Genomic DNA, 22,992 nt, shown 5'->3' with positions numbered 1-22,992 from the left:
ACATTCCATATGTCAGAAGTGAATTGGATCCAACAAAGTTGGATCGTTTTAGCTTTAGATCATCATGCATCATCATCACACCAATGACACCATGATGGATTCATTACTTCAAAATGAAAGATTTGAGAGACTTGTTCGCGAAGTTAAAAGCTTTTCGTTGTTCTGTTGTAGAGTAACTAGAGTTATACATGATTGAGTTGTACTAGAGTTATACATAGTGTTGTACTGTTGTACTGTAGAAGAGAAGTTGTAGAAGAGTAGAAGACTGAAGACTTAGAAGACTCAGCTCCAGTCCTCCTCTCGTTTGCGTTTGGCTTCCTGTTGTCATGGCAACTCCCGTATTCAAGATGTCTGATTTGAAAACGCAAAAGCTTATCCACAAACTTGAATGTGAATTTCAGAGTACATAGATATTTAAACGAGCATATATGATACTTCATTCTGTCGAACAACACACGCTAGGAGGAATGTAATTTTATATACTCACCGAAACCAGGAGCAGTGCAAAAAGGTATGTTTATAGTGACGATGATTCTTTATTTATTTATATAAAAAATGTCTAGGCCGATGGTGGAAGACATTGATAAGATTAAAGGTATATGCGTAAAGTCCTGAAAAGTTATATAGGGTACAACTAGGTCTATCTCTACTATTTGTATAAGCTAATAGCTTTTTGCTGCCCATGTTCCTAAAGTCTGAGCAGAAATCCTATGAAAAATGCTTTAACAAGAGAACTATAAACGTTTAAGTTTCATGTAGTCATAAACATTGATGGTACACGCATATTTTGGGTTCCTTTGGCTGACTCGTCCCAAGTCGCTTACCTAAGGCGCAATTAATGATGGGGTGTGCTGAATGATAGGAAGACAAAGGGTCCTTGATCCTTTGCATCATCAATTTTCATCGCTTTGTTAGGAACTGTGGAAGAGTGAAACTGTGTAAAACATGGACAATGTAGAATTTTTAATGGAGGCAGAAGTCTTCATGACAATCTGATCAATTTGGTCTTATGAGACTTTTTAATTAATACAATTAAATCATAAAAAACTGCTATATAACTTATCAAACATGCACATATATAAATATTACAATTTTCTAGCCAGAATCAGTTCTTTTTAACATCATGTTGCATGTATGAGAGGATTTTTATGCAGTTTCAAAATTACCCTAAATTTATTTAAAAACTAGCTGTTTCATTCTCTATTGTAATATTTTCTAGTGGTTTAAAATGTCAACCGGCCAAGATGAGATTGCTGCTGCAACATCAAGTGGAAGGTTACCCAGATTGCCTCCTATCACATCCTCAATGTCACAATCCACTGTTTATGGTAAAAGTTACTTGAGATCCTACAGAAGAAGCAAGGAACTTCAAACACTTCTGAAAAGATATGTGTAAGTGCATAAAAGATTATATTTTATTGCAATGCAGGCCATTCTAAAATCCATGCACCCTGTAGCTTAATTATATATGTACTATCACTTTATTGGAAGACACCAAAGATAATTTCCAGCTAGCTACCAGTAGGTGCTTGATCAATACGAAACTACGCTGATTTTGTACGTGATCTTTGATCATGTGAGTCAAGAAGTAATGCAGTTCACATATAATTATGTATCCCTTAGGAAAATGTTCTATAGAATCCTATAGAATATGCTATAGCATATTCTAAATCCTATAGAATATTCTATAGGACTTCTTATCCTATAGAATATTCCATTGGCATATTCTATAGAATTTACAGATCCTATAGAATATTCTATAGGACTTCTTATCCTATAGCATATTCCATTGCCATATTCTATAGAATTTACAGATCCTATAGAATATTCTATTGTACATAAATTCACATTAAATATCGAATGATATATTCTATAGAACATGCTGTACACAATAATCTATAAAATGTTATACAGAATGTGACTTTATGTAATAATTAAGGCAATTTAAAATATAGCAATTTTAGTACACGATTGATATTGGTCGATAAATGTGTTTTCATCTGTCTAGAAACACAAAAGTTGAATAGCATCATATTCGTATTTTGTGTGAGGTCCTCTCGACATACTTTTTAAATCTTAATGTTAAAATTTTCCGCAAAAATCATTCGTTTTGTAAGGACAAATCACAAGTATTTTAGACATATCTGTTTCATAATATGCCTGTTCGCAGGTTAGATGGCGGGCGTTTTGCCCAAACAAGGCCGCAAAGTTATGTGGGACTTGTGTAACTGACACGCATAACGCATTATTTTCAAATTGTGAGCGCGTCTTTGTCATTCGTTCAACGTTTTATAACTGATACTGGTAGAATTTAGCGAGTTTTTCTTTCGTATTTGAACATAAAATACGCAGTACATGAATTTGTCGATGAGGAGTATAGAAGGTTGGTGAAACGCGCTGGATTATGTGAGAAGAATCAGAAGATTTGGATAATTTTGTGAATGGTACATGACTATAGACTAGGATCGTGAGAAAGAAATTGTGTCAAGGCATCAGAAAATTTCTGAAAGGTTCCATTGACCCATCCAAAATTTCAACAATAACATGTGAAGCTAAAATATTGGAATTAAGTGGTGAGTGTGTTTGTAGTTATATGCTATAGCCTATATGTTTGTGCAGGCAATTAACAAATATTCTATATACCTTTTATATTGTATATAGAATACTTAATTTTTAATATATCATTCTAAGAGTGAATATAATGTCTCAAGTGTTTAATTTTGCATTTACTATTAAATTGCAGATTTGCTTATGTCCAAACATCATACTATAAACCAAAGGTCAAAATGGTATAATTATATTTGTAGGTGCCCTTATGTCCCAGTGTCTCAATAACAAAGACTCAACAGAAGGTTTTAAAAGGAAAAGGCAATTAATTTTAAAGGATTTTGTGTACTCAATATTATGGGTATATTGTGGAGCCGGGAGGTTCTGTCCACACACTCCATGACAGGAAAGATCTCCAATGCATTAAAGGAGAAGGATGCCAAGCCACAACTTGACAAGGAAAAAGTCAATGGCATATGTGGTAAGCTGATAACTTATTTCAGTTAGCTATAAATATATATTGTATACTATTTCATCACTCACAGCATGGTAAGACAAGTCCTGCATTTTTAAATAATTTTTCAATCATATTCCTTAATGTAGAGTATACTTCAAAAAGATATGGTTGTCCTGCATCTGAACTGTGACAAGTAATGCTAAGAAAATGCTAAAAAGAAGTCCTGCGAAAAATAATGAACTGAGCTACTGGTCAGACAAACACTTTAAAAATATCCAACATATAGAATAATAGACAATAATTAATATTACCAAAATACATTACAAACAAAAGTATTCAATGTTGCACAAATTTTGATGCACTGATACATATATGCCAATATTTCTAATATATATCTTTTTATTCTTGAAGTGATTTTCATCATTGATGTTTTCTCATGGCTAGACATATATTGGTAATATTGCACAGAAGAGTGAATAGCACATCTTAATTGTGTAATATTGCAATTGCATGTTCTGTACAATATGCTACTGTATGTAGCATATCCTATAGCATTCTATAGCATCTTCTATAGCATCTTCTATAGAATCTTCTATAGGATCTTCTATAGAATCTTCTATAGCATCTTCTATAGCATCTTCTATAGAATCTTCTATTGAATGTTCCATAGAATATCCTATAGAATATTCCATAGAATTAGTGCCAAAATCTTTTAGAATATTCTATAGGATATTCTATAGAATATTTCAATAGAATATTCTATAGAATATTTTCGTAAGGGATTCCCTAGTAGAAAATGTAGTATTTTGTTATTTTATAACCGGAAATTATATATAAACATGTAATACAAATTTTAGCAGTTAAGTAAAGAAGTACTAACGAAAATGTGCTTTATGTTACCTGCATTGCAATTTTTCAGCATCTTCCACATGCAGGGCTAAGCTAGGTGTGACACAGGTTTTAAGTATTAAGGTACTATTCTTGTAGTACTCATAATCATAATTACTAAACTTAAGTTGAAACCGTATCTTTCAAAGACGATCGAACACCAACAGCCTGAAAGAACATCATACTAAAGTCAGTAATTTCATTAATGTACTTTGCATAGCGTGCGGAAATTGTTTTAGATTCACCATTTTCGATCTAAATACGGCGGCAATCATCCCGCGTGCGAAGCGTACTGTGAGACCAATATGACCGCGAAATGCGATAAAAGTTGCCGCGCTTGTTACCTCGCCTTAACCGGGCAGATTGACAAGCAGTTAAGATGTTGTGTTTTCCGGAATTTAGGTATGAAAAAGCAGCGCAGGATAAGGAGAAAGTTGAGGATGAATTGAGGAGAAGACCTCCACCCTCTGATGGCCCTGAATTGCCATCCACTGTAAGCGAACATGAACTATTGACTTTAGTTTAAGCTGCATGACCTTCAATAAAATTCACAGTGTAAATACTACGTTGCTTATAAGCTAATTCTTCTTTCATCAACCATTTTTAATTGCTTTTTCACTGTATGTATGCGTGTTTTTATTGATTACAATGTAGATGATGAGTCGAGAGAGAAGGATCAGAGTAAGTCTCTTGACTTCATATTATGACAGCGATGTCATCTGTAATGCACATTATTGCTCTATAGTTGAATAACGTAATTGAATATGAGTTATCCTCTCTTGCTCAAATTTTATGGTATAATTTAGCTAGGGTTTGCAAGTCGTTCAAAAATTTATCATTCAAGCAATGAACAAGCATATGTATCGTTACTTGATACAGTTAGTTCCCCCCAAATTGTGTTTGACTTGTGTGAACGCTTACCTTTTATTTCCTTTATAGCTTAATTATCAGTATATGAAAAGATGCGTACAAAACGGTCCAGTTACTCCAATGGCAGAACAGTGGTGGTTGGATATATTAAGAATGATACCTCCACGTCTTGTGAGCGCACAGCATTTACAAGCTCAGATTACCGAGCTTCAGGAGGAGGTCCACCAGGAATATGAAGCCAGCATGAAGAAAGCCATGGGTAATATATGGTCATTGATAATATTTACTGAAAATTACTTTGTTATTGAGTCTATGGAAAAACAAGTTCGTTCGGGAAGACAAAGGCATATATATAGCTACACAAATTTTATCATCTTCTGACGTGGGAAATATAATTAACATGATAGATTAACAAACGTGGGCATTTGGTACAAGCGAATAATATATGTGGGTAATATTTATTTGCCGCTATTTATATATAGAAATTTTGCAACTTTAACTGTACAAACTTTAAGAGGTCCGCGGCGGAATTTCTGTTTCGAAGCATTTTTATTTGTTAATCTACACCTATACGCCGGTTTATAGATTTTGCATTCACAAAGATGCTCATATGATATGATTGATGCTCATGAGATAAAATGCTCATGACTTCTCATACAGCCTTTACAGTAGGTAGTCTGCACATTGTGCGCTTTTACATGCAACATCATGTGACTGCCCGAGATCGTTTGAATTTCTATCGGAATTGTGTACGTTAAGGTTTTGACATGCCATTAGATTCTATATAGATCCTCGCCTCAACATTTGCATTGTTCAAATTATCGGCTGGGAAATGTTCACGGGTTAAGTTATGTTGTCATGGGAATGAGTGTCATTTAGGTAGTTGAGTGGCTAATCTATCAAATGTCAGTTTCAGCTCTTAGTTTTTTTAGTGTTTTGTGTAATTATCCTTCTTCAATATATGCATATGAAATAAGTTTCTATTTTGCAACAAAGAAATGCGGAAATCAACACTAAACTTTCACACGAACGTTGGGCATGAATGCACATGAAGTAGGTCATAACTTTGAGCCTTATTTTCAAACACAGCTTGTTGCCAAATTCCCCTTTCTTTTCTATAGAATTTGCTTCAATAAAAAGTATTGAAAAATAAATCTATTTGCTTCAAAGTTTAGGAAGGAGTCCCAGCTTCTCTTTCCTTGAGAAAATTCGAGTTTAGAATTAGAAAATTCGAGAAAATTAGTTTGATGATCTTTTTTAGTGCAACACGTTCTGCTGAAGCCTGACGTGAAAGGTGTTGAAGATGACGAAGATTTACCCGAAGACCCGGTGTATGTAAAACTAGCTCAGTGTTTTGCTTTAGTCATGCCAAACTGTTAAGAACATTTTTTCCGCGTTTGAATGTACAAGACAATTATGTCCTTGAACTTATTATCCGTAAAGATAACGCGGATACTACTTGGCGATAATAGGTCACACAGGTGTCTTCAGTAACTACCAACCACTATCCAGAATCACGTTTTTTCTGTTGCATTTATTGATGTTCTACAATATCATGACAGCAAAACGTGTTAGAAAGCTCCGTGCTTTGAGACTTCGAACTTTTTGTACATTTTGGTCATGTAACCCATAAAACTGATTTTTGTGTACCCTGTAATATTACGCAAAAATATGATGTAATTTGAAATCATGGTAGTTTCAACAGTAAAGTTGGTAGAGATAAGAACTTTTTTCCTCTCATGCAAAGTATACAAATCTTTAATTACTTGTTCATTGTTTAACACGCAAAAGTTACAATACAATACTACTATTTTGTTTAATAATGTTTAATCCAGTTAAAACACCGTATATATATAAAGGTTAGTTCTTATTTTCATCTTCAGGGGATTGGACTTTTCTAGTCCTTGGCGAGAGACGTTCAGTAAAGCCAGAAGATCTATCGCAGAAAATCTTCATCTATTACATCATTCAATGCAGACCATACTTAGAATTTGCCAGAGTGGCATTTACTCTTCTCTACTTATTGTTGACCTGTCCAAGTTGAGGTAATAGGTAACACCATGCGTATATATATATTGAACATTTGGATGGTTGTTTGCGATTAACTATAACCATATCGAAAAAAGGACAATCGCATGTAGAATTACTGTGATTCATAATTTCATTAAATTGTAATTATAAATTACTGACCAACAACGAGAAGAAACCATTGACATGACATTTTACCACAAAAAAAGGTGACCTCCTTATATACAGTACATGTTATGCAGTATGCATATTTTTGTATACATTGTGAGCTATTTTATTTTTACAAGACATCCAACTGAGCTACTCTTGCCGGTGTTTTTATAGCATATTTACATATGTTCTTCATATTTATTTCAGATCGCAAGGACCTGTTGAGTGTGAACATTTAAAGAATAATGTAACACTTGATTGTGAGAAAATGGAAGAAAAAATGATGCACAGGTATATCATATGTGTATAGATATATGTGTAATTTATATTATACGTACATACATGCATATAGAGCTTTACAGAACTTACTGAACTGTGACGTAGTTTGCGGTTAAAGCATGATTCTGATTGGTCAACTGCATGCATGGGCGCATTGGCCCATCAGGAGCATGCTTCGTCCTCAACATTTTTTGCTGTTTTTAGTTGGTTCCCAGAAATTGTTAAAGTATTTGTGGACAAAAACAGTTTAAAACATTTGAAATCTGATCAACTTGACTCGTTCTACAACAGTGTGTCTGTCTTAATATCAAACCAGGTAAATCAAGGCTTATCAGTGTTTGGTTGTTTTTTTACGTTTTTCGAGAAGGAGCTTTATTATGTAGATAAAAAACTTCATCCTGAACATCTCAGTGAAAATCTTTTTTTATGCGTATACTCCTTCTGAAACAGGATAGCATACATTAGCATCATGTAGTACATTCGTTACACAGTAGCTACATACAATATAATAGTACTGCATATAGTACTGTACCTGCATTTTATTTTTGTTTAATCCTTGCAGTTAAAAGAAATTCTTATTCGAACAATCAAAGCCTGGGTTGCTTTATTTGATGAGAAGCACGAGGATCAATTGCCGAAATTCAAACTTGAGCTTATTCTGGACGACGATGACAATATGCAATTTTATCCGGTCTTGAGTGACGTTCAAGCAGTAGTCTTCAATGTCGTCGATTCCGTTGCAAACACTATGCAAAGTGTGCCTACAGTTCAGGTATTATATATTATGAATGCTCTTTTTGAAGCTGTCTTTATGCACATAGTTCCATACACTACTCCGTTATATGGTATAAGCTTCAAATTCAGCCGTAGTTGCAATAAGTAGTCTTATACTAGAGAATTTAAGCAAGGCTTCCACAAGTTATTGCATATAGAACTTTTGAAAAGAATAACAAATTTGTGACATGAGTATGGTCTATTCCCTTGATCCATAGTAGTGGCCATGTTGCGGGAAATTTCTTCTAATTTTTGAAGTCCTGACATCACTGCATTCTAATGTACAACCACTGTACAAGTTATTCCAATTTACTCTCTACGTTATTGTTGTTATGAATAGATGTGAACATTATTTCTTCTTTGTTAGTCTTGGTTGTCTGGTAGCAATACCACCACGCCAATTGATGCTAGGGTCGATGAAGTTGTTCTTGGAGATTGCAAGAAGTTCTTAGCAGAAGCAGTGAAAAGACATCTCGAGCAACCAATAGAATATTTATCGAGATTTGGTAAGTTATCATCTCTTGGGCTCGAAAGCAACAACCTATGATTATACCAAGCATTTACTGCAATCCCAGGTTGAAATAAGAAAGGTTTGGTTCAGAAAGTGACGTTTTCTATAAGATTAACATCTTGCACGCTACGCCCTAAAAACGAAAATTATAAACGTTATATCTCATGATATTGTGGGAAATCGGAATTTGGATTCTACCATGTTAAATGCAATGAATTTAGTCTATCTGCAACTTCACGTCTATGATATGACCACTAAACGCAACCTCAGCTGTTTACAAAAAATATGAGATGAGAGTTTAGGATAAATACATCGTTTCTGTAGGCGGTTTTGAAAGGTACCACAAGATGTAAATACATACCGCTTAATCTTTTCGAGAATATTCTTCATTTGTTTTTGTTTGTTTCTATTTTAGACGAATTTAAGATGCTTGTGTCCGGAGAAGCAAAAGCAAGTGTGGAAAAATTCCTTGACGAAGACCACACGTTTGAGGAGTACACACATGTTAGTAAAATGACACCATATTTTATATTGGAACCTTGGAAAATTGCGAATCCCAGCACCCCCCCCCCCCCAGACCCTGATGTCATGGCATTGGTTTCGTGTCATCGAATGTTAAGATGTTCTCTTTCAGGAGATTCAAGTATATCGTAGTCTTGCTCGTCAAGTATCGATGTTGCCGAATATTGCTTCCTTCGACATGGTGGAGCTGGATTGTGACGATCTGAAAAGAGGATTAGCGTCGAAATCTCACAGTTTCGCTGAACAGTTGCTAACCCGACTAGCAACGGATCATAGAAACGAGAATATAAGGTAATAAAACCTCATCACATGTACTGACATATATTGTTGCTGTGACTAATGCGTGCATGCACAACTGTTTTCAAAGCTCTTTATTTTTTTAACAAGCCTTAAAAAATTGTTCTACGACCAGCTTCTTGAACAGGCATTCTTAAGAAATCCTTTGAAAATCAGTCACCTCTGTGTTCCAATTTTCTGTATGTTCCATATAAACATACAAATTTCGGAGGTGTATTTGTATTTGTTTTTACCGCTCGTTTTTCGGTAATCCCAAGGCCTAACCATTGAACTAAAAAGTTAGGCAATCCCAAGGCCTGACTGCATTTTGTAGATTCGTAAATGCATGAGTTTTAGAGCTTTCTGGTGTTTTTTTAGCATATGCAAAGAATTTGAAGATATAAAACAACGGGCATTAAAGGTGCCCGAGGACACCAAGGAAATGACTGACATGATGAAATTTATCAAAGATGCAAAAACAACTGGATTGGTTAAACTAAATGAGCAGATAAAGGCAAGTGGACTAAAAATGTTTTAAATAAACTCGTTCAATGTATCTGAACTGGACTTTTTTTGTTTCAGGAATCGCAAAGTAGACTGTCCTACTTATTGGAATCATACAATTTTACCCAGGAAGATATAACATTGAATTGCGTAGTGCTGAATTGGCCTAAAGAAATTGGGCCCGTTTTTGATCAAAATGACGAGGTATATTATCAGTATAACTATACATGATAGAGCAAACTCAAGTTTATTCAAGTACAGCGTATATTGAGACTAGACTCCATCGACCCTTTTCCCAGATGCACTAGTGTTATATTGTTAGCACACTATATAACTATGATGACCAAGTTTTCCTATAAATTTTTCATTTCCACTTTTGTTTACTTGCTCGTGCTTGTTAGTTGGCCAACCTAAGTTTTGTGTGAAATTTCCTTCATTAAAATGAGCTACCAATACTATACACACTACTCGTTAAAATCGTAAATTGTTGAAGCTATCGTTTGTGTTGTTTGCTGTACTATACGTATAGACCATAGAATTACATTGGCGCATGGGTATATAGCTACTGTAGAGGGTCAACACCTGCATTTCTTTAGATTGTCGCAGAGTCACAAAAAAGAGGAGAAAATGCTTTAACCGAGAAACGAGAGAAGGTTATGTTGGAATTGGACAAACTAGAGAGGTAAGTAGGCAAATCAACTTATCCTTCATTCTTTTGTTGTTCACAGTATGAAACGTGTTTTCTGAGCTTTAATGTTTATACATTACTGAGCTGCATACATTATTTTTGTAGGCGTGTAGATGAATTCAGCGAGTACGGTGATTTGGACATGATGATGCAATATGTAAAAGATGTTCAAGCAGTGCAAAGGAAACTTGTTGATTGTACTGATTCAATCACCTTCATTAACGAGGTGCTATATATTTACGCATGCAGGCTTGAAATGCTAACATCTTTTGACCATTTAGATATCTTTTTTTTATGTTACTTTGCGTGCAAGCAATCCTCTTTCTCGCGAGCAGGAAGAAGAACTGTTCAAATGGGAACAGACAACTTACCCACAGCTCGAGGTAATCCAGCACAGTATCGATCCATACATGAAGTTATTCTCTACAGTCTTGAAATGGCAAAGAGCCGAAAAGAAATGGATGGATGGAGATTTCATGGAGCTGGAACCAGAGAATATTGAGGCGGAGGTGAGTCTGTCGATATGACTGTATTCTATGTTAATATAATATAATACCAACGATAATAATTAATATAATATAATACCAATATATAACCAGGGAGCAGCGTGGCAGCGTAGTCTTCAAACAACTTACGTCAGGACGAAACGTCGAGAAGTGTCTTTGTCTATTGTAGGCAGTTGTTATACCACATTTGATGCTAATATAATACCAACGATAATAATTAATGTAATAAATACCAACGATATTATAATAATTCAATTTTTAAGGTTCACAATAAATTTTATAGTTAGACAGTTTCACATAAAGTTCATCATCGTGGGACCAAATTGACCTTAATCATCTATATAGAATGAAACAAAAATTGTGTGTAACTAGTAGTTTTTGTAGTTGTGTGTCCTCATAATTAAACGAAGTTGAATCCATATTTTCTCTATTTCTCTCTCGTGACTAGACTGAGGAATACGCTCGTGAAATGTACAAGATTGCGAAACTTTTCACGTCAAAAAAGAAGGAGGAGAAGGATAAGAAATCCAGAGTACGTGACTCGAAAGAAGAAGAAAAAACAGAAGAATCATCCGCTTTGAAAGTTGTCAACAGTATTCGAGATCAAATACAAGACTTTAAGGTACTATTCATTGCATGTAGTGTATGATTAAATGTAATAACGAAGATAAAAATATAACGAAGTTTTATTATACGAGTTTTCAGCGAATTAAGGTGTGCAGGTGTATACAAATACAAATTGCGCTGATTTACGGAGAAGGTACAGTATAATCGGTACTTATATTTTATTTTGTTTTTCTCTACAGGAGAATATTCCAGTTATCACAACATTGTGTAATCATGGTATAAGACCACGTCACTGGAAGCAAATGTCCGATATCATTGGTTTTGATATCACTCCAGATTCTGGCAGTACTTTAAGAAAGTTCTTGAAGTTTAACTTGGGTCCCTATATGACGGAATTTGAGGCCATTAGTGTTGCTGCCAGTAAGGTAATGATTCATCATAGTTTTGATTCAAATCGAGGTTGAGGGACAATTACCTGCGGAACTGGCTTTGCCTCCTCTGTTGTATTGAACTACAGTGCTCGTTTATGGAATTTTTAGGAATTTTCGTTGGAGAAAGCGATGCAGAAGATGGTGGATGATTGGGATGAGATCATATTCAACACAACACAATACAGAGACACAGGAGTTCATATTCTTGCTGCAGTTGATGAGATACAGACAACATTGGATGATCAAATTGTGAAAACACAAACCATGAGAGGATCGCCTTTTATCAAACCATTTGAGGCGGAGATCAAGGTACGATAAATAAAAGCTTTATAACCTTGTCTGTATCTTTTGTTGTACGACAGCACTCGCTTGTCGTATACTGGCGAAGCATTAGCTTGAACCATTGTCGCGGTTGTATTTTTAGACTTGGGAGGAGCGGTTATTGAAGATGCAGGAAATTATCGATGAATGGCTGAAGGTAGAAATTGTTTTGTGAAGTCAAGTACATATGACAGAAATACATGTTACACCATTTGATCAGTTCACCAAAAACTCGGACTACTTTGATAGGCTACGTCATCACTGCATGACCCCATCAACGGTTTTACTAGGTATATTATAATTATATGGTTTCCCCTTGGCCGTTAAGCGAATAGAACTTCAATTAGTACAGCGACAATTTCTACATAGATATATTTAAAGTATTTACCGTCATAAGTTAATTTGTTAAAGAAACTTTGATTCGTTGGTTGACTGTATTGTGCACACTCTCGCAATAGGTCCAAGCTCAGTGGTTGTACCTGGAACCGATCTTTAGTTCTGAAGATATTATGCAACAAATGCCAGAAGAAGGTCGCAAGTTCCAAACCGTAGACAGAAACTGGAAAGACATAATGAAGTTTGTTGTCAGGGATCCAAAAGTAAGTCTTTTTCTGTGTTTATTGATTTGGAAGAATATTGATCAACACACCTAGAGTTATAGGCCGAATAGCTTGTTGTAGTAGAAACACTGCACTGTGTTTCAACGAGTTCATTCCATTAAGTACACTTTCACGTAAAATGGAACTCCTCAGCTACATATACGTAGAGCTTTAGCCAATATTGAGGCTCAGTAATTTAAGTGGCGTATTATCCTGAAGGGTGTGACACTGCGTGTTCCAGTGAGATAGATGGGTTAGTTACTCAATACAAGATTTCTTTTTCGAAATTTTTAGGTTTTATCAGCAACTTCAATGCCTGGAATGTTCGATAGACTAGTAGACAGCAACAATTTGCTTGATCAAATTAACAAAGGTCTCAATGCTTATTTGGAGAAGAAACGTCTCTTCTTCTCAAGGTAAATTATATGTTACTAGTTATAATCATCAGTTCGTTGGTCAATATAACTAAAGTTAAACGTCGTTGTTTAATTTTCTCAGGTTTTTCTTTCTCTCTAATGATGAGATGCTTGAAATATTGTCTGAAACAAAAGATCCATATCGAGTGCAACCACATCTGAAAAAGTGTTTTGAAGGAATGGCAAAACTACAGTTTAAAGAAAACCTGGATATTACACACATGTTCAGCAGTGAAGGAGAGAAGGTACGGCAAACTGAATCCCTACGACTTGGGAATGAGTGGAACTTAAAAAAGAATGCAAAAGAATTTGAAGAATTTTTTGGGGGAGGACACTATTATGGGAACTGTTTGGAATTAACGGAAGACTCTAATCACTGTTTCTCTTCCTTAAAAATGTGCCGTCGCATAACTCAGACACCCCGACTGTATGATTTTTCACCGACATTGTGCTTTTCGTTTTTGCTAGGTTCCGTTCAGTGAAACAATTTCAACTTCAGAAGCCCGAGGAGCAGTGGAGAAATGGTTGTTACAGGTTTGAGTTATTTTAAATGAGTCATTTTTATGAAAATGCTTGGGAATAAAATTGATGTTGCGACAACTATATAGTTAAGTATTCAGCAAGTTTTTTGAATTATTTGTTTCCTAGGTTCAAGATATTATGTTAATAAGCATCAGGGATATTATTGAGAAGTCCGTGCAGGTAGGTATACTGTATTTCGCCTCTCATGCATGCAGTAGTTTGTTGTGGTTTGCTTTGTTATTTAGCTACTATAGCTGTATACAATTTTGATCTTTTTCCCCCTAAATTTCCACATTTTCAACCAACCTGGTAAAAAAATGTATCCCTGGTGATGAAGAGAAAGGAAGCTAATCACAATTGACTAAACATCATTGTCAGTCACGCCAGTGCTGTTGGTGACTTTAGTTTTTGATTTCTTTAGTCTTATGCAATTGAGGAACGAAAACATTGGGTAACCGAATGGCCAGGACAGGTAATGTATGTCGCCATAAATGGGTACTTTTTCGTCCGAGCATTGCAGACGAGTGCGCAATGATGATTAACCCAGGGTGGGCGAATTCGGGAGGGTATACATAAGGGATGCTCTAGGTATGAGTGGGTACGAGTTTGTTTTATCGTAAAATGACTTTACTGCGTTCATCCAGGTGGTTATTTGTGTTAGCCAAATATATTGGACCTCTGAGGTTCACGAAGCTATACGAAGTGGGCCAAATGGCTTAAAGGAATACCATCAAAAATTAACGAAACAGGTTAGAAAATATGACTTTGTTGAATCTATTTCATGCTTTTGAATTTATGCATGTCTTCATCTGTTTCCACTTCAACCGTATCTTAGCCGTATATCATTGTTTCTAGGCCACTCGGTTATAACTAATTATTTTGAAACAAAGGAATGAGCTACATGTCGTTACGATACCTTGGTAGAGCAGAACTGGCCGGCTGTTACCTCCTTTTTCTCTTTTTTATAGCTTGAGGATATTGTCAGTCTCGTTCGAGGAAAACTTTCAAAGCAGAACAGAACGACTCTTGGAGCTTTAGTGACGATTGATGTTCATGCAAGAGATGTTGTAGAGGATATGGTGGAAAAAGGTATGGCATAGCTGCAGTAAACGTGCGTTACCCTGGCAACAATCGTAATCTCTCAGTATCGTAACTCATGCCCTCATAACTCCAATTGTAATCTTCGTTTTTAATATTTCTAACAAAAGTGCTGTTTTAGGTGTTTCTCGGGAGAATGATTTTGATTGGCTGTCCCAGCTTCGTTATTACTGGGAGAAAGATGATTGTCTTGTGAGGATTATCAACGCAACTGTTAATTATGGTTATGAATATCTTGGAAATTCTGGCAGGTATGTATTTATTATATCAATTAACATACGTACAGATAGTCAAACACGCTTTATTCAAATTGGAAACGCAAATCTTACCTAATATACTTATTTATATTATTTCATTACGCATGTTTGTACTATTGAAAGATTTTCGTCTTTTGTTTGAAACGCGTATTTAATTTTCATGACTTTGACCTAATGCATGGAGTGCCAAGTGATTGTTGATAAGGTGAATGACGTCTTGTAGATTGGTAATCACGCCTCTTACTGATCGTTGCTATCGAACATTGGTTGGTGCATTTCATTTAAATCTTGGCGGTGCCCCGGAGGGACCTGCAGGAACTGGAAAAACTGAAACTACCAAGGTACGTATGTTGTTATAATTGCTTACCACCAAATAACATATAATAAGTACAACAAATGTTTACCCGTGATATTCATTGATCACTCTACAGTCCACTCAAATAATAATATAAGGCAGTTTATCGATGTGTGTCAATTAGAAAGTACATTCCGTTAAGATTGCAGTTAAAACGTTTTTTGTGTGGTTAAATGTGAAATTACTGTAAGTTATTGATAATAGATGGAGTTACCAATGAAATAAAAGAGGGCCTTGTTGTTTGTTTAGGATCTTGCAAAAGCGCTTGCTATACAATGTGTTGTTTTCAACTGCTCAGATGGCTTGGATTATCTTCAAATGGGAAAGGTTCGTAAAAATGAATCCATCATGTCATGGTTTTTTATTCTTGGCATGCTTCTCTATAAGTTTTCTGTTTTTTAGTTTTTCAAAGGCCTGGCATCTTGCGGAGCTTGGGCATGTTTTGATGAATTTAATCGGATCGAACTTGAGGTTCTTTCTGTTGTCGCTCAACAAGTGAGTTTCAAAAGACATTTGCAATTAAAGTTATAATGTCTTGTTCGAAAAAAACTAAATATAAATCTCTACTATAAGTTCAAATCTTGCTTACGCGCATGCATATTATAAAACGTCACTCACACTTATCCACCATTTTGACTGACAAACCCTTTCGGGCGTTAATGTCCCAGCTGTCCCTTAATCAAGGGTGCATGTGATATTCAGTTGAAAACTAAAAATCAATCCTTCAGCCTGGTGAGAACACTATCATAGATTAAATACAGGCGATAGTTTTCCAAACGTACCTTTATTTCATTAATGGTGATTTCGCTGGCATCACTAGTGTTAGCTCTTTGGTGACGAAATAAAAAAAATGTTTCAGTCAAAATTTCACAGTTAATCATTTTAGGCATTTTCTGTATTCATATGAATTCGTATGGGTTTTTTGTTAGATTCTTTGTATCCAGCGAGCAATAGCTGCCCATCAAGACCGATTTATTTTCGAAGGGACTGAGCTGAATTTAAACTCCAATTGCTTTGTTGCAATCACTATGAATCCAGGTTACGCTGGAAGATCAGAACTGCCTGACAACTTGAAGGTAAAGATCACTATCTATATGTATATATGAAATAAGATGAAAATAGCTACATAAGACATCAGCGTACTGTAGTGGAGATTTTGCTGTGTCAATGATTGTAAAAATGAAGTTATTATGACCATTGCAGGTAATACGCTTTTACCATGATACGAATCACTTTTTTGTATAGGTTTTGTTCCGTACAGTTGCAATGATGGTGCCAGATTACGCGCTTATTGGTGAAATCATGTTATATTCGTACGGTTTTGTTGATGCCAGGAATCTGTCTGTTAAGATCGTCACCACATATAAATTATGTTCAGAACAGGTTAGATTCTGTATAATAAAGTAGTGATGCTGTGTATGGACGATGCATGCATGCATGTATGATTGAGGCTGATTACCTTTCTCAACGGTCTTTATCATATAGTTCTTTATAGGTGCTTTCTATAATACGATCGTCTTGATAAGAAAATATCCACAATATCCTCTGTACATAATAAGAATAAGATTTGTATAGGCATAAGAATGTGTACACGAGCTTTATAATAGGACCTTAAACCAAGAATGAAATGTAGACGAAATCTTTGCCTTTTGGGGGTTAATTTTTACGTTTCACCCTAATGCATTTTAGCATATTCTAGCATAGTAACATTCTAAATATTTTCTACCAACATGGTGCTTCCATATAATATTCCCACTGATATAATATCTATACCATGCCTTGTTTGAGATATCGTGCAACTATCATTAACGTTCTTTCTGTATTATTATTTAGTTATCTTCTCAATTCCATTACGACTATGGTATGCGTGCAGTGAAAGCAGTCTTGGCTGCTGCTGGTAATCTCAAACTGAAATTTCCAAACGAGAATGAAAATGTTTTGCTACTGCGTTCTATAATTGATGTCAATTTACCCAAATTCTTGTCACACGACATCCCGTTGTTTCAAGGAATTATCTCAGATCTGTTTCCTGGAATTGACCTGCCTAAAGCTGATTATGCCCTGTTTCTCGAAACTGTTGCCGAGGTAACTATGAATATTGTAGTGGCTTGTTATTTCATCTTGTCTTTATGTGACCTACTAAATGAAATACCGTGTATAAGTATATAATTGGAATTCTCTATGGATAAATTTTGAACATTTTACATTTTAGGTTTGTGAAAAGGAGAATCTTCAAACAGTAAACTTTTTCACTGAAAAATTAATTCAAACATACGAAATGATGGTTGTTCGGCACGGGTAAATATTCCCTTTTACTTGTATCTTTTGCGAAGAAACAGCGTCTTATAATTTATTATATTTGTTGCCTAAACTAGCACATTATGTTACAAGTTTAATTAAGTAAAACGTGTTCCTTTTGTTTACAGTTTCATGTTGGTTGGAGACCCCTTCGCTGGGAAGACTAAAGTGCTTAATGTTCTCGCTCAAACTTTGACTCTTATGACCGAGCGAGGGCATGGAGATGAGAATATTAATAAGGTATATAAGCGTCTGCATGGAAAATGCTCTTTGTGATTTTGTTCTCATGGGAACAGTATAACAACCAAATTTGATAACGGCAATCTACCACCTATAGTGCGAGAAGAAGAATTCTGTGAAATTATTCAACCAGAACTTTTGCTTTTCTAGCTTTCGCTATATTTAGAGCAGGGTCTTGATCCAACTGAATTGATAGCAATGTGCGTGCTGGACGGGGTAAATGATCGTGTTTTATGTACTGTGTATTTTAGGTGTGGACCCGTGTTATTAATCCCAAGTCTATAACAATGGGACAGCTCTTCGGTCAATTTGACCCTGTCTCACACGAATGGACAGATGGTGTTGTTGCTAACACATTTCGAGAGTACGCATCAGATCAATCAGATATTCGCAAGTGGGTTATCTTTGATGGACCAATTGATACGCTATGGATTGAAAGCATGAACACCGTATTGGACGACAATAAAAAGGTGATTGCATTTCAGATTACCTTATCGTGATATTTCCACGAAGCCATGCATTTCTAATATGCACTGCACTATTCATCTTCTTTTAGCTGTGTTTGATGAGCGGTGAGATCATTCAGTTGTCAAATGTGATGAGCCTCATTTTTGAGTGTCGTGATTTATCGCAAGCTTCGGTAAGCAAATCAATTAACCTCGGAATCGGATTAGGTTTGGGTCACAGATTGGAATTGGGTTTCTCGTCGATCGGTCGAAAGAAAATCGTATGCTTGTCAATATAAATAAACAACTTTCCCAGCTTTTATTTTCTAAATGAAAATGTGAAAGTCATTTTCATATATTGAGTTATTTCAGAGATAAAGTCTCTAATGAACACATTGTCTTTCAGCCTGCCACCGTAAGTCGTTGTGGAATGATTTACCTCGAGCCTGCAGCATTGGGCTGGGATCCGATATTGAAATCTTGGCTCAATACATTACCTGAATCGTACGGTAAAGATTTCATCAAGGTGGTGGATGCTCTTTTTCAATGGATTGTTCCACCTTGTCTGACATTTGTCAGGAAACAGTGCAAGGTACAGTATGAGATATTATGACCGCAGAGTTTGGTCTGTTCTAAGAGCGTCACAGCCGTGTACCATGCATGTATTTTCTAATACCCCAGTGAAACTTGTCTGAACCTGCAAAATAGATCAGTTCCCAGAAATCGAGTTTATATGAGCTATTATTATATTTTTCTAGGAATATCTTCCAACATCAGATAGCAACCTTACTCATTCGCTGATGAACCTTGTGGAAATCATGATGAAACTTGCCACAGAGAAAGAAGCAGATAGTAAACACTTAAAACTCTGGCTGGTTGTAAGTTCTGCAACGAAATTATATTTATTCATGTTGTATTTACATTAATCTATATTTTCTTTATACGTACGTTTCAGAACTCATTCCTCTTCTCTTTGGTGTGGTCAATTGGTGCAAGCATCGATACTGACAGCCGTGTTAAGTTCGACACATTCCTACGTGAAATATTGACTGGCAAAGATGAGAAACATCCCATTCCCACCTCCATTGGAAAGATTGATAACGCTTTTCCGACTGATGGTCTGGTTTACGACTTCTTGTTTGAGGTAATTGGCATAGTCATGTGCTCTGATGTGTATTATCCGTTTTCCAATTGCAATAGTTTTTGAAAAGCGACGTGAAGCAATCCGCAAGAGAAAGACATGCACCCCTATGCATAAATAATGCATTCTCATATTGATCTATGCGTTAAAGAATGAGATTTCGAAATAAATCTTGGTATACATATATCAACAATGACTTACCGCGAGACACAGCTATTCTGTTTAGGGGACCTTGTACACCAGGGTATACCCCATCTGTTGTTAAAATCAAGATTTTCGAATTTTTAGGCAAAAGGTCGTGGAAATTGGATCCACTGGACGAAAACTATAAAGTCGAGCAATCTTGGGGGAAAAGGAACAAAGATCAGCGATATCATTGTACCAACTATGGATACAGCTCGTTATAAGTTTCTTATGGATATTCTAATCCGACACAACAAACCAGTTATGTTAGTTGGACCTACAGGCACGGGAAAGAGTGTTTACATCAAGGACAAGCTCATGAATGAACTGGACAAGAACGAGTTTATTCCAGCATTTCTTAACTTTTCAGCACAAACAAGTGCCGGTCAGACTCAGGTTTGTCCTAATTCCCATTTAGCCATTTCCAAATGCAGTATGCTATCTAATAAATGGTTGTTCATCATTGATTTGATTAATCTTTTTGAATTAAGGACATCATAATGTCAAAACTCGACAAAAGAAGAAAAGGCGTCTTTGGGCCGTCGCTAGGAAAGAAGTAAGAGGAAATGCTACTGAATGTATCACGAAATCTTTTTTACAGATGTTCAAAATAAGGCAATTTTTGCCAAGTATCGCTATATGAATTTCACTTGATGTGAAATGAGTCCGTTGATCTTATATTTTTTTGAAAAAATGTTTTCTTCAGTGCCCGTTGTCATTATAAAATTAACGTTTTTCAAAGCTATAATGGTTCTTAACACTTAATCGATTTCTATTTGGGTAAAGTTGGCTATGGTTCAACCTACGTTCTCCTGATGAATTTTTAGATTTATCATTTTTGTGGATGACCTAAACATGCCTGCTTTGGAAATCTATGGTGCCCAGCCCCCTATTGAGCTGCTCAGACAGTACTTGGATCATGGCAATTGGTATGAAAACACTGTTATACACTTAACAATTGCATGAGAATTATCTATATCAAACTGGACAATAGCATCTGAAAGAGTGTATTTTCCACGTTCTTTTTGGCAACTGTGCCGGTAGTTGCTTATTTGTTTATAGTCCATAAATTGGTTTTGTTTGATTTCCAGGTACGACAAAAAAGATACGTCAAAAATTAGTTTAGTTGACCTTCAGTTCATCTGTGCCTTGGGTCCACCTGGCGGCGGTCGAAATCCTATCACTCCAAGATTTGTCCGTCATTTTAATATCGTGTCTGTCGCGAAGTTCAACGATGATACAATGACAAGAATATTTTCCAGTATTGTCAGCTTCTATTTCAAGGTATATTATGGTAGTTCAGAAGGATACCATGGTATTGTACAATATATAGGATATCATGGTAGGGCAGTTGGATGTCATGTTAGAGTAGAAAGATATCATGATGGTGCAGTAGATAGATGATGTGATATCATGGATGCTACAGTATACAGTGGTAATAATGGTATAATTCTACATGAATAACATAAATTGTAACTTTGTCGTTTCGATGTATGTTTTAAAAATCTTGGCCAATCATCTTACATGTTTTTAATACAGAACAATGAATTTCCGAACGACGTCTATGCCTTGGGCTCACAGATTGTCTCTGGAACCATGGAAGTAAGCAAATTATAGCTACGAACATGGTGTTTTACAACATTGCGTGTTAATAACTCATTGAACGTGTTGTTTTTAGATCTATAAATCAGCTATGACGAATTTGCTGCCAACACCAACCAAATCCCATTACACCTTCAATTTGCGAGATTTTTCCCGTGTCATTCTGGGAGTATTGCTGATCAAGAAACAGGCATTGGATGATAAAAAGACAGTCATTAGGTAAGTAGTTTACAAATAATAACATTCGTTCTAGGAAAATTTCACTTTCTTATAAAGACACTGGGCAATGGAACCTACATATCTCTACATACATTAATCGTGTTTTGTTTGACTTAGATTATGGGTGCATGAAGTATATCGTGTATTTTATGACCGTTTGGTCGACGACAAAGACCGTGCCTGGTTGCATGGCTCTTTGAAGAAAGTTACCAAAGAACATTTCAAGGAAGATTTTGATGCCATGTTTAAGCACCTTGGAAGCAGCAAGAGTGTTAGTGACTGATTTTTTCTCATACCATAAAACTGATGTTCTCAATACTAATACAAAGGCTTTGCTTCCCACTAACAGATAACGGAAGATGATGTTAGAAGTTTGATGTTTTGTGATTTCCTCAATCCAGACCTGGTGAGTATATTTTTGTACATACCTGCCGTGCAAGAGCAAAGAATCTCGTTCAGGCAATTCGTTCGTTCAGGCATCCTTCTGACAGTAAATCGCGAATTACCACTGCAATATATGGGCCCTATTTTGGTTAATCCGCACATACAAGCTTTTCTCATGTTCTTTGCCAACTATTGTGATGTGATTCTGACAGTCGTCTGTATAGAAACAAATTAAAACAGGGCGTGGAATTTCATGTTTTCTGCAACTTTACTCATTTAGCTGGTCGAGGATCGACTGTACCAAGAGGTTCAATCGATGGATGAACTCTATAAAATTGTTGAGCAATACTTGGAGGAATACAATCAGTTACATAAAGCTCAAATGAACCTTGTTATCTTCAGGTGGGATATACGAATTAATGCTTGAATTGGTTTGTTTGCGATCTCTAGTGTTCATGTTTGTGTGAGACTCGTCAGCTGGGACATTGACATCAAGCATCTTCGTGCATGGTTATTCATTCATATACATTTATCGTTTTCTAGGTATGTTTTAGAGCACTTGGTTCGAATCAGTCGCGTATTAAAACAAGCTGGTGGTAATGCATTGCTGGTTGGTGTTGGTGGTAGTGGTAGACAATCATTGTCACGGTTAGCTGCGGCGATATCAGATTTTCATGTTTTCCAACCTGAAATATCCAAGAGTTACGGTATGGCGGAATGGAGGGAAGATATCAAGGTGCGTTACTTTTGCATCGTTTGTTTTACGATGTCCATATCATGCAATACCTTCAACAGGGACAGTACAATATAATTCAGACACGATTTCAGTCATTTCACGTGGCATGAAGAAAAAATTGCATGGATATAGTTAATAAAGTTTTCTCTGAATGATTAATAGTTATATATTTGGTTA

At 35.8% G+C, this 22,992-nt stretch overlaps 1 protein-coding gene across 1 annotated transcript in view; it reads left to right on the top strand.

Annotated features, from left to right (window-relative positions):
* The first annotated feature begins 270 nt into the window (after window positions 1-270).
* Window positions 271-22,992, top strand: part of LOC114524290 (dynein heavy chain 12, axonemal-like) — a 40,218-nt gene continuing 17,496 nt past the window's right edge. Inside the window, exons 1-54 of the mRNA XM_028545449.1 lie at window positions 271-511; window positions 1,220-1,392; window positions 4,295-4,385; window positions 4,547-4,573; window positions 4,832-5,021; window positions 6,024-6,093; window positions 6,646-6,807; window positions 7,148-7,231; window positions 7,424-7,535; window positions 7,782-7,991; window positions 8,361-8,499; window positions 8,920-9,008; window positions 9,139-9,317; window positions 9,681-9,816; window positions 9,885-10,010; window positions 10,403-10,488; window positions 10,600-10,720; window positions 10,830-11,003; window positions 11,449-11,622; window positions 11,807-11,992; window positions 12,107-12,307; window positions 12,423-12,476; window positions 12,778-12,918; window positions 13,213-13,334; window positions 13,417-13,579; window positions 13,803-13,868; window positions 13,983-14,036; window positions 14,278-14,328; window positions 14,501-14,605; window positions 14,825-14,945; window positions 15,076-15,205; window positions 15,435-15,552; window positions 15,816-15,893; window positions 15,969-16,061; window positions 16,496-16,642; window positions 16,812-16,949; window positions 17,400-17,651; window positions 17,779-17,864; window positions 17,993-18,104; window positions 18,356-18,574; window positions 18,661-18,744; window positions 18,957-19,142; window positions 19,309-19,428; window positions 19,506-19,694; window positions 19,980-20,270; window positions 20,366-20,430; window positions 20,702-20,803; window positions 20,966-21,158; window positions 21,414-21,476; window positions 21,553-21,695; window positions 21,813-21,966; window positions 22,045-22,101; window positions 22,360-22,481; window positions 22,623-22,815. Coding sequence (XP_028401250.1) covers window positions 1,229-1,392; window positions 4,295-4,385; window positions 4,547-4,573; window positions 4,832-5,021; window positions 6,024-6,093; window positions 6,646-6,807; window positions 7,148-7,231; window positions 7,424-7,535; window positions 7,782-7,991; window positions 8,361-8,499; window positions 8,920-9,008; window positions 9,139-9,317; window positions 9,681-9,816; window positions 9,885-10,010; window positions 10,403-10,488; window positions 10,600-10,720; window positions 10,830-11,003; window positions 11,449-11,622; window positions 11,807-11,992; window positions 12,107-12,307; window positions 12,423-12,476; window positions 12,778-12,918; window positions 13,213-13,334; window positions 13,417-13,579; window positions 13,803-13,868; window positions 13,983-14,036; window positions 14,278-14,328; window positions 14,501-14,605; window positions 14,825-14,945; window positions 15,076-15,205; window positions 15,435-15,552; window positions 15,816-15,893; window positions 15,969-16,061; window positions 16,496-16,642; window positions 16,812-16,949; window positions 17,400-17,651; window positions 17,779-17,864; window positions 17,993-18,104; window positions 18,356-18,574; window positions 18,661-18,744; window positions 18,957-19,142; window positions 19,309-19,428; window positions 19,506-19,694; window positions 19,980-20,270; window positions 20,366-20,430; window positions 20,702-20,803; window positions 20,966-21,158; window positions 21,414-21,476; window positions 21,553-21,695; window positions 21,813-21,966; window positions 22,045-22,101; window positions 22,360-22,481; window positions 22,623-22,815 — 6,933 coding nt within the window. The 5' untranslated portion in view covers window positions 271-511; window positions 1,220-1,228. The remainder of the gene's footprint in view (window positions 512-1,219; window positions 1,393-4,294; window positions 4,386-4,546; window positions 4,574-4,831; window positions 5,022-6,023; window positions 6,094-6,645; window positions 6,808-7,147; window positions 7,232-7,423; window positions 7,536-7,781; window positions 7,992-8,360; window positions 8,500-8,919; window positions 9,009-9,138; window positions 9,318-9,680; window positions 9,817-9,884; window positions 10,011-10,402; window positions 10,489-10,599; window positions 10,721-10,829; window positions 11,004-11,448; window positions 11,623-11,806; window positions 11,993-12,106; window positions 12,308-12,422; window positions 12,477-12,777; window positions 12,919-13,212; window positions 13,335-13,416; window positions 13,580-13,802; window positions 13,869-13,982; window positions 14,037-14,277; window positions 14,329-14,500; window positions 14,606-14,824; window positions 14,946-15,075; window positions 15,206-15,434; window positions 15,553-15,815; window positions 15,894-15,968; window positions 16,062-16,495; window positions 16,643-16,811; window positions 16,950-17,399; window positions 17,652-17,778; window positions 17,865-17,992; window positions 18,105-18,355; window positions 18,575-18,660; window positions 18,745-18,956; window positions 19,143-19,308; window positions 19,429-19,505; window positions 19,695-19,979; window positions 20,271-20,365; window positions 20,431-20,701; window positions 20,804-20,965; window positions 21,159-21,413; window positions 21,477-21,552; window positions 21,696-21,812; window positions 21,967-22,044; window positions 22,102-22,359; window positions 22,482-22,622; window positions 22,816-22,992) is intronic.

Source organism: Dendronephthya gigantea, unplaced genomic scaffold, assembly GCF_004324835.1.
Source record: "Dendronephthya gigantea isolate DGI-Jeju-01 unplaced genomic scaffold, DenGig_1.0 000001F, whole genome shotgun sequence".
Lineage (NCBI taxonomy): Eukaryota > Metazoa > Cnidaria > Anthozoa > Malacalcyonacea > Nephtheidae > Dendronephthya > Dendronephthya gigantea.
This window is presented reverse-complemented; position numbering and strand designations above follow the sequence as displayed.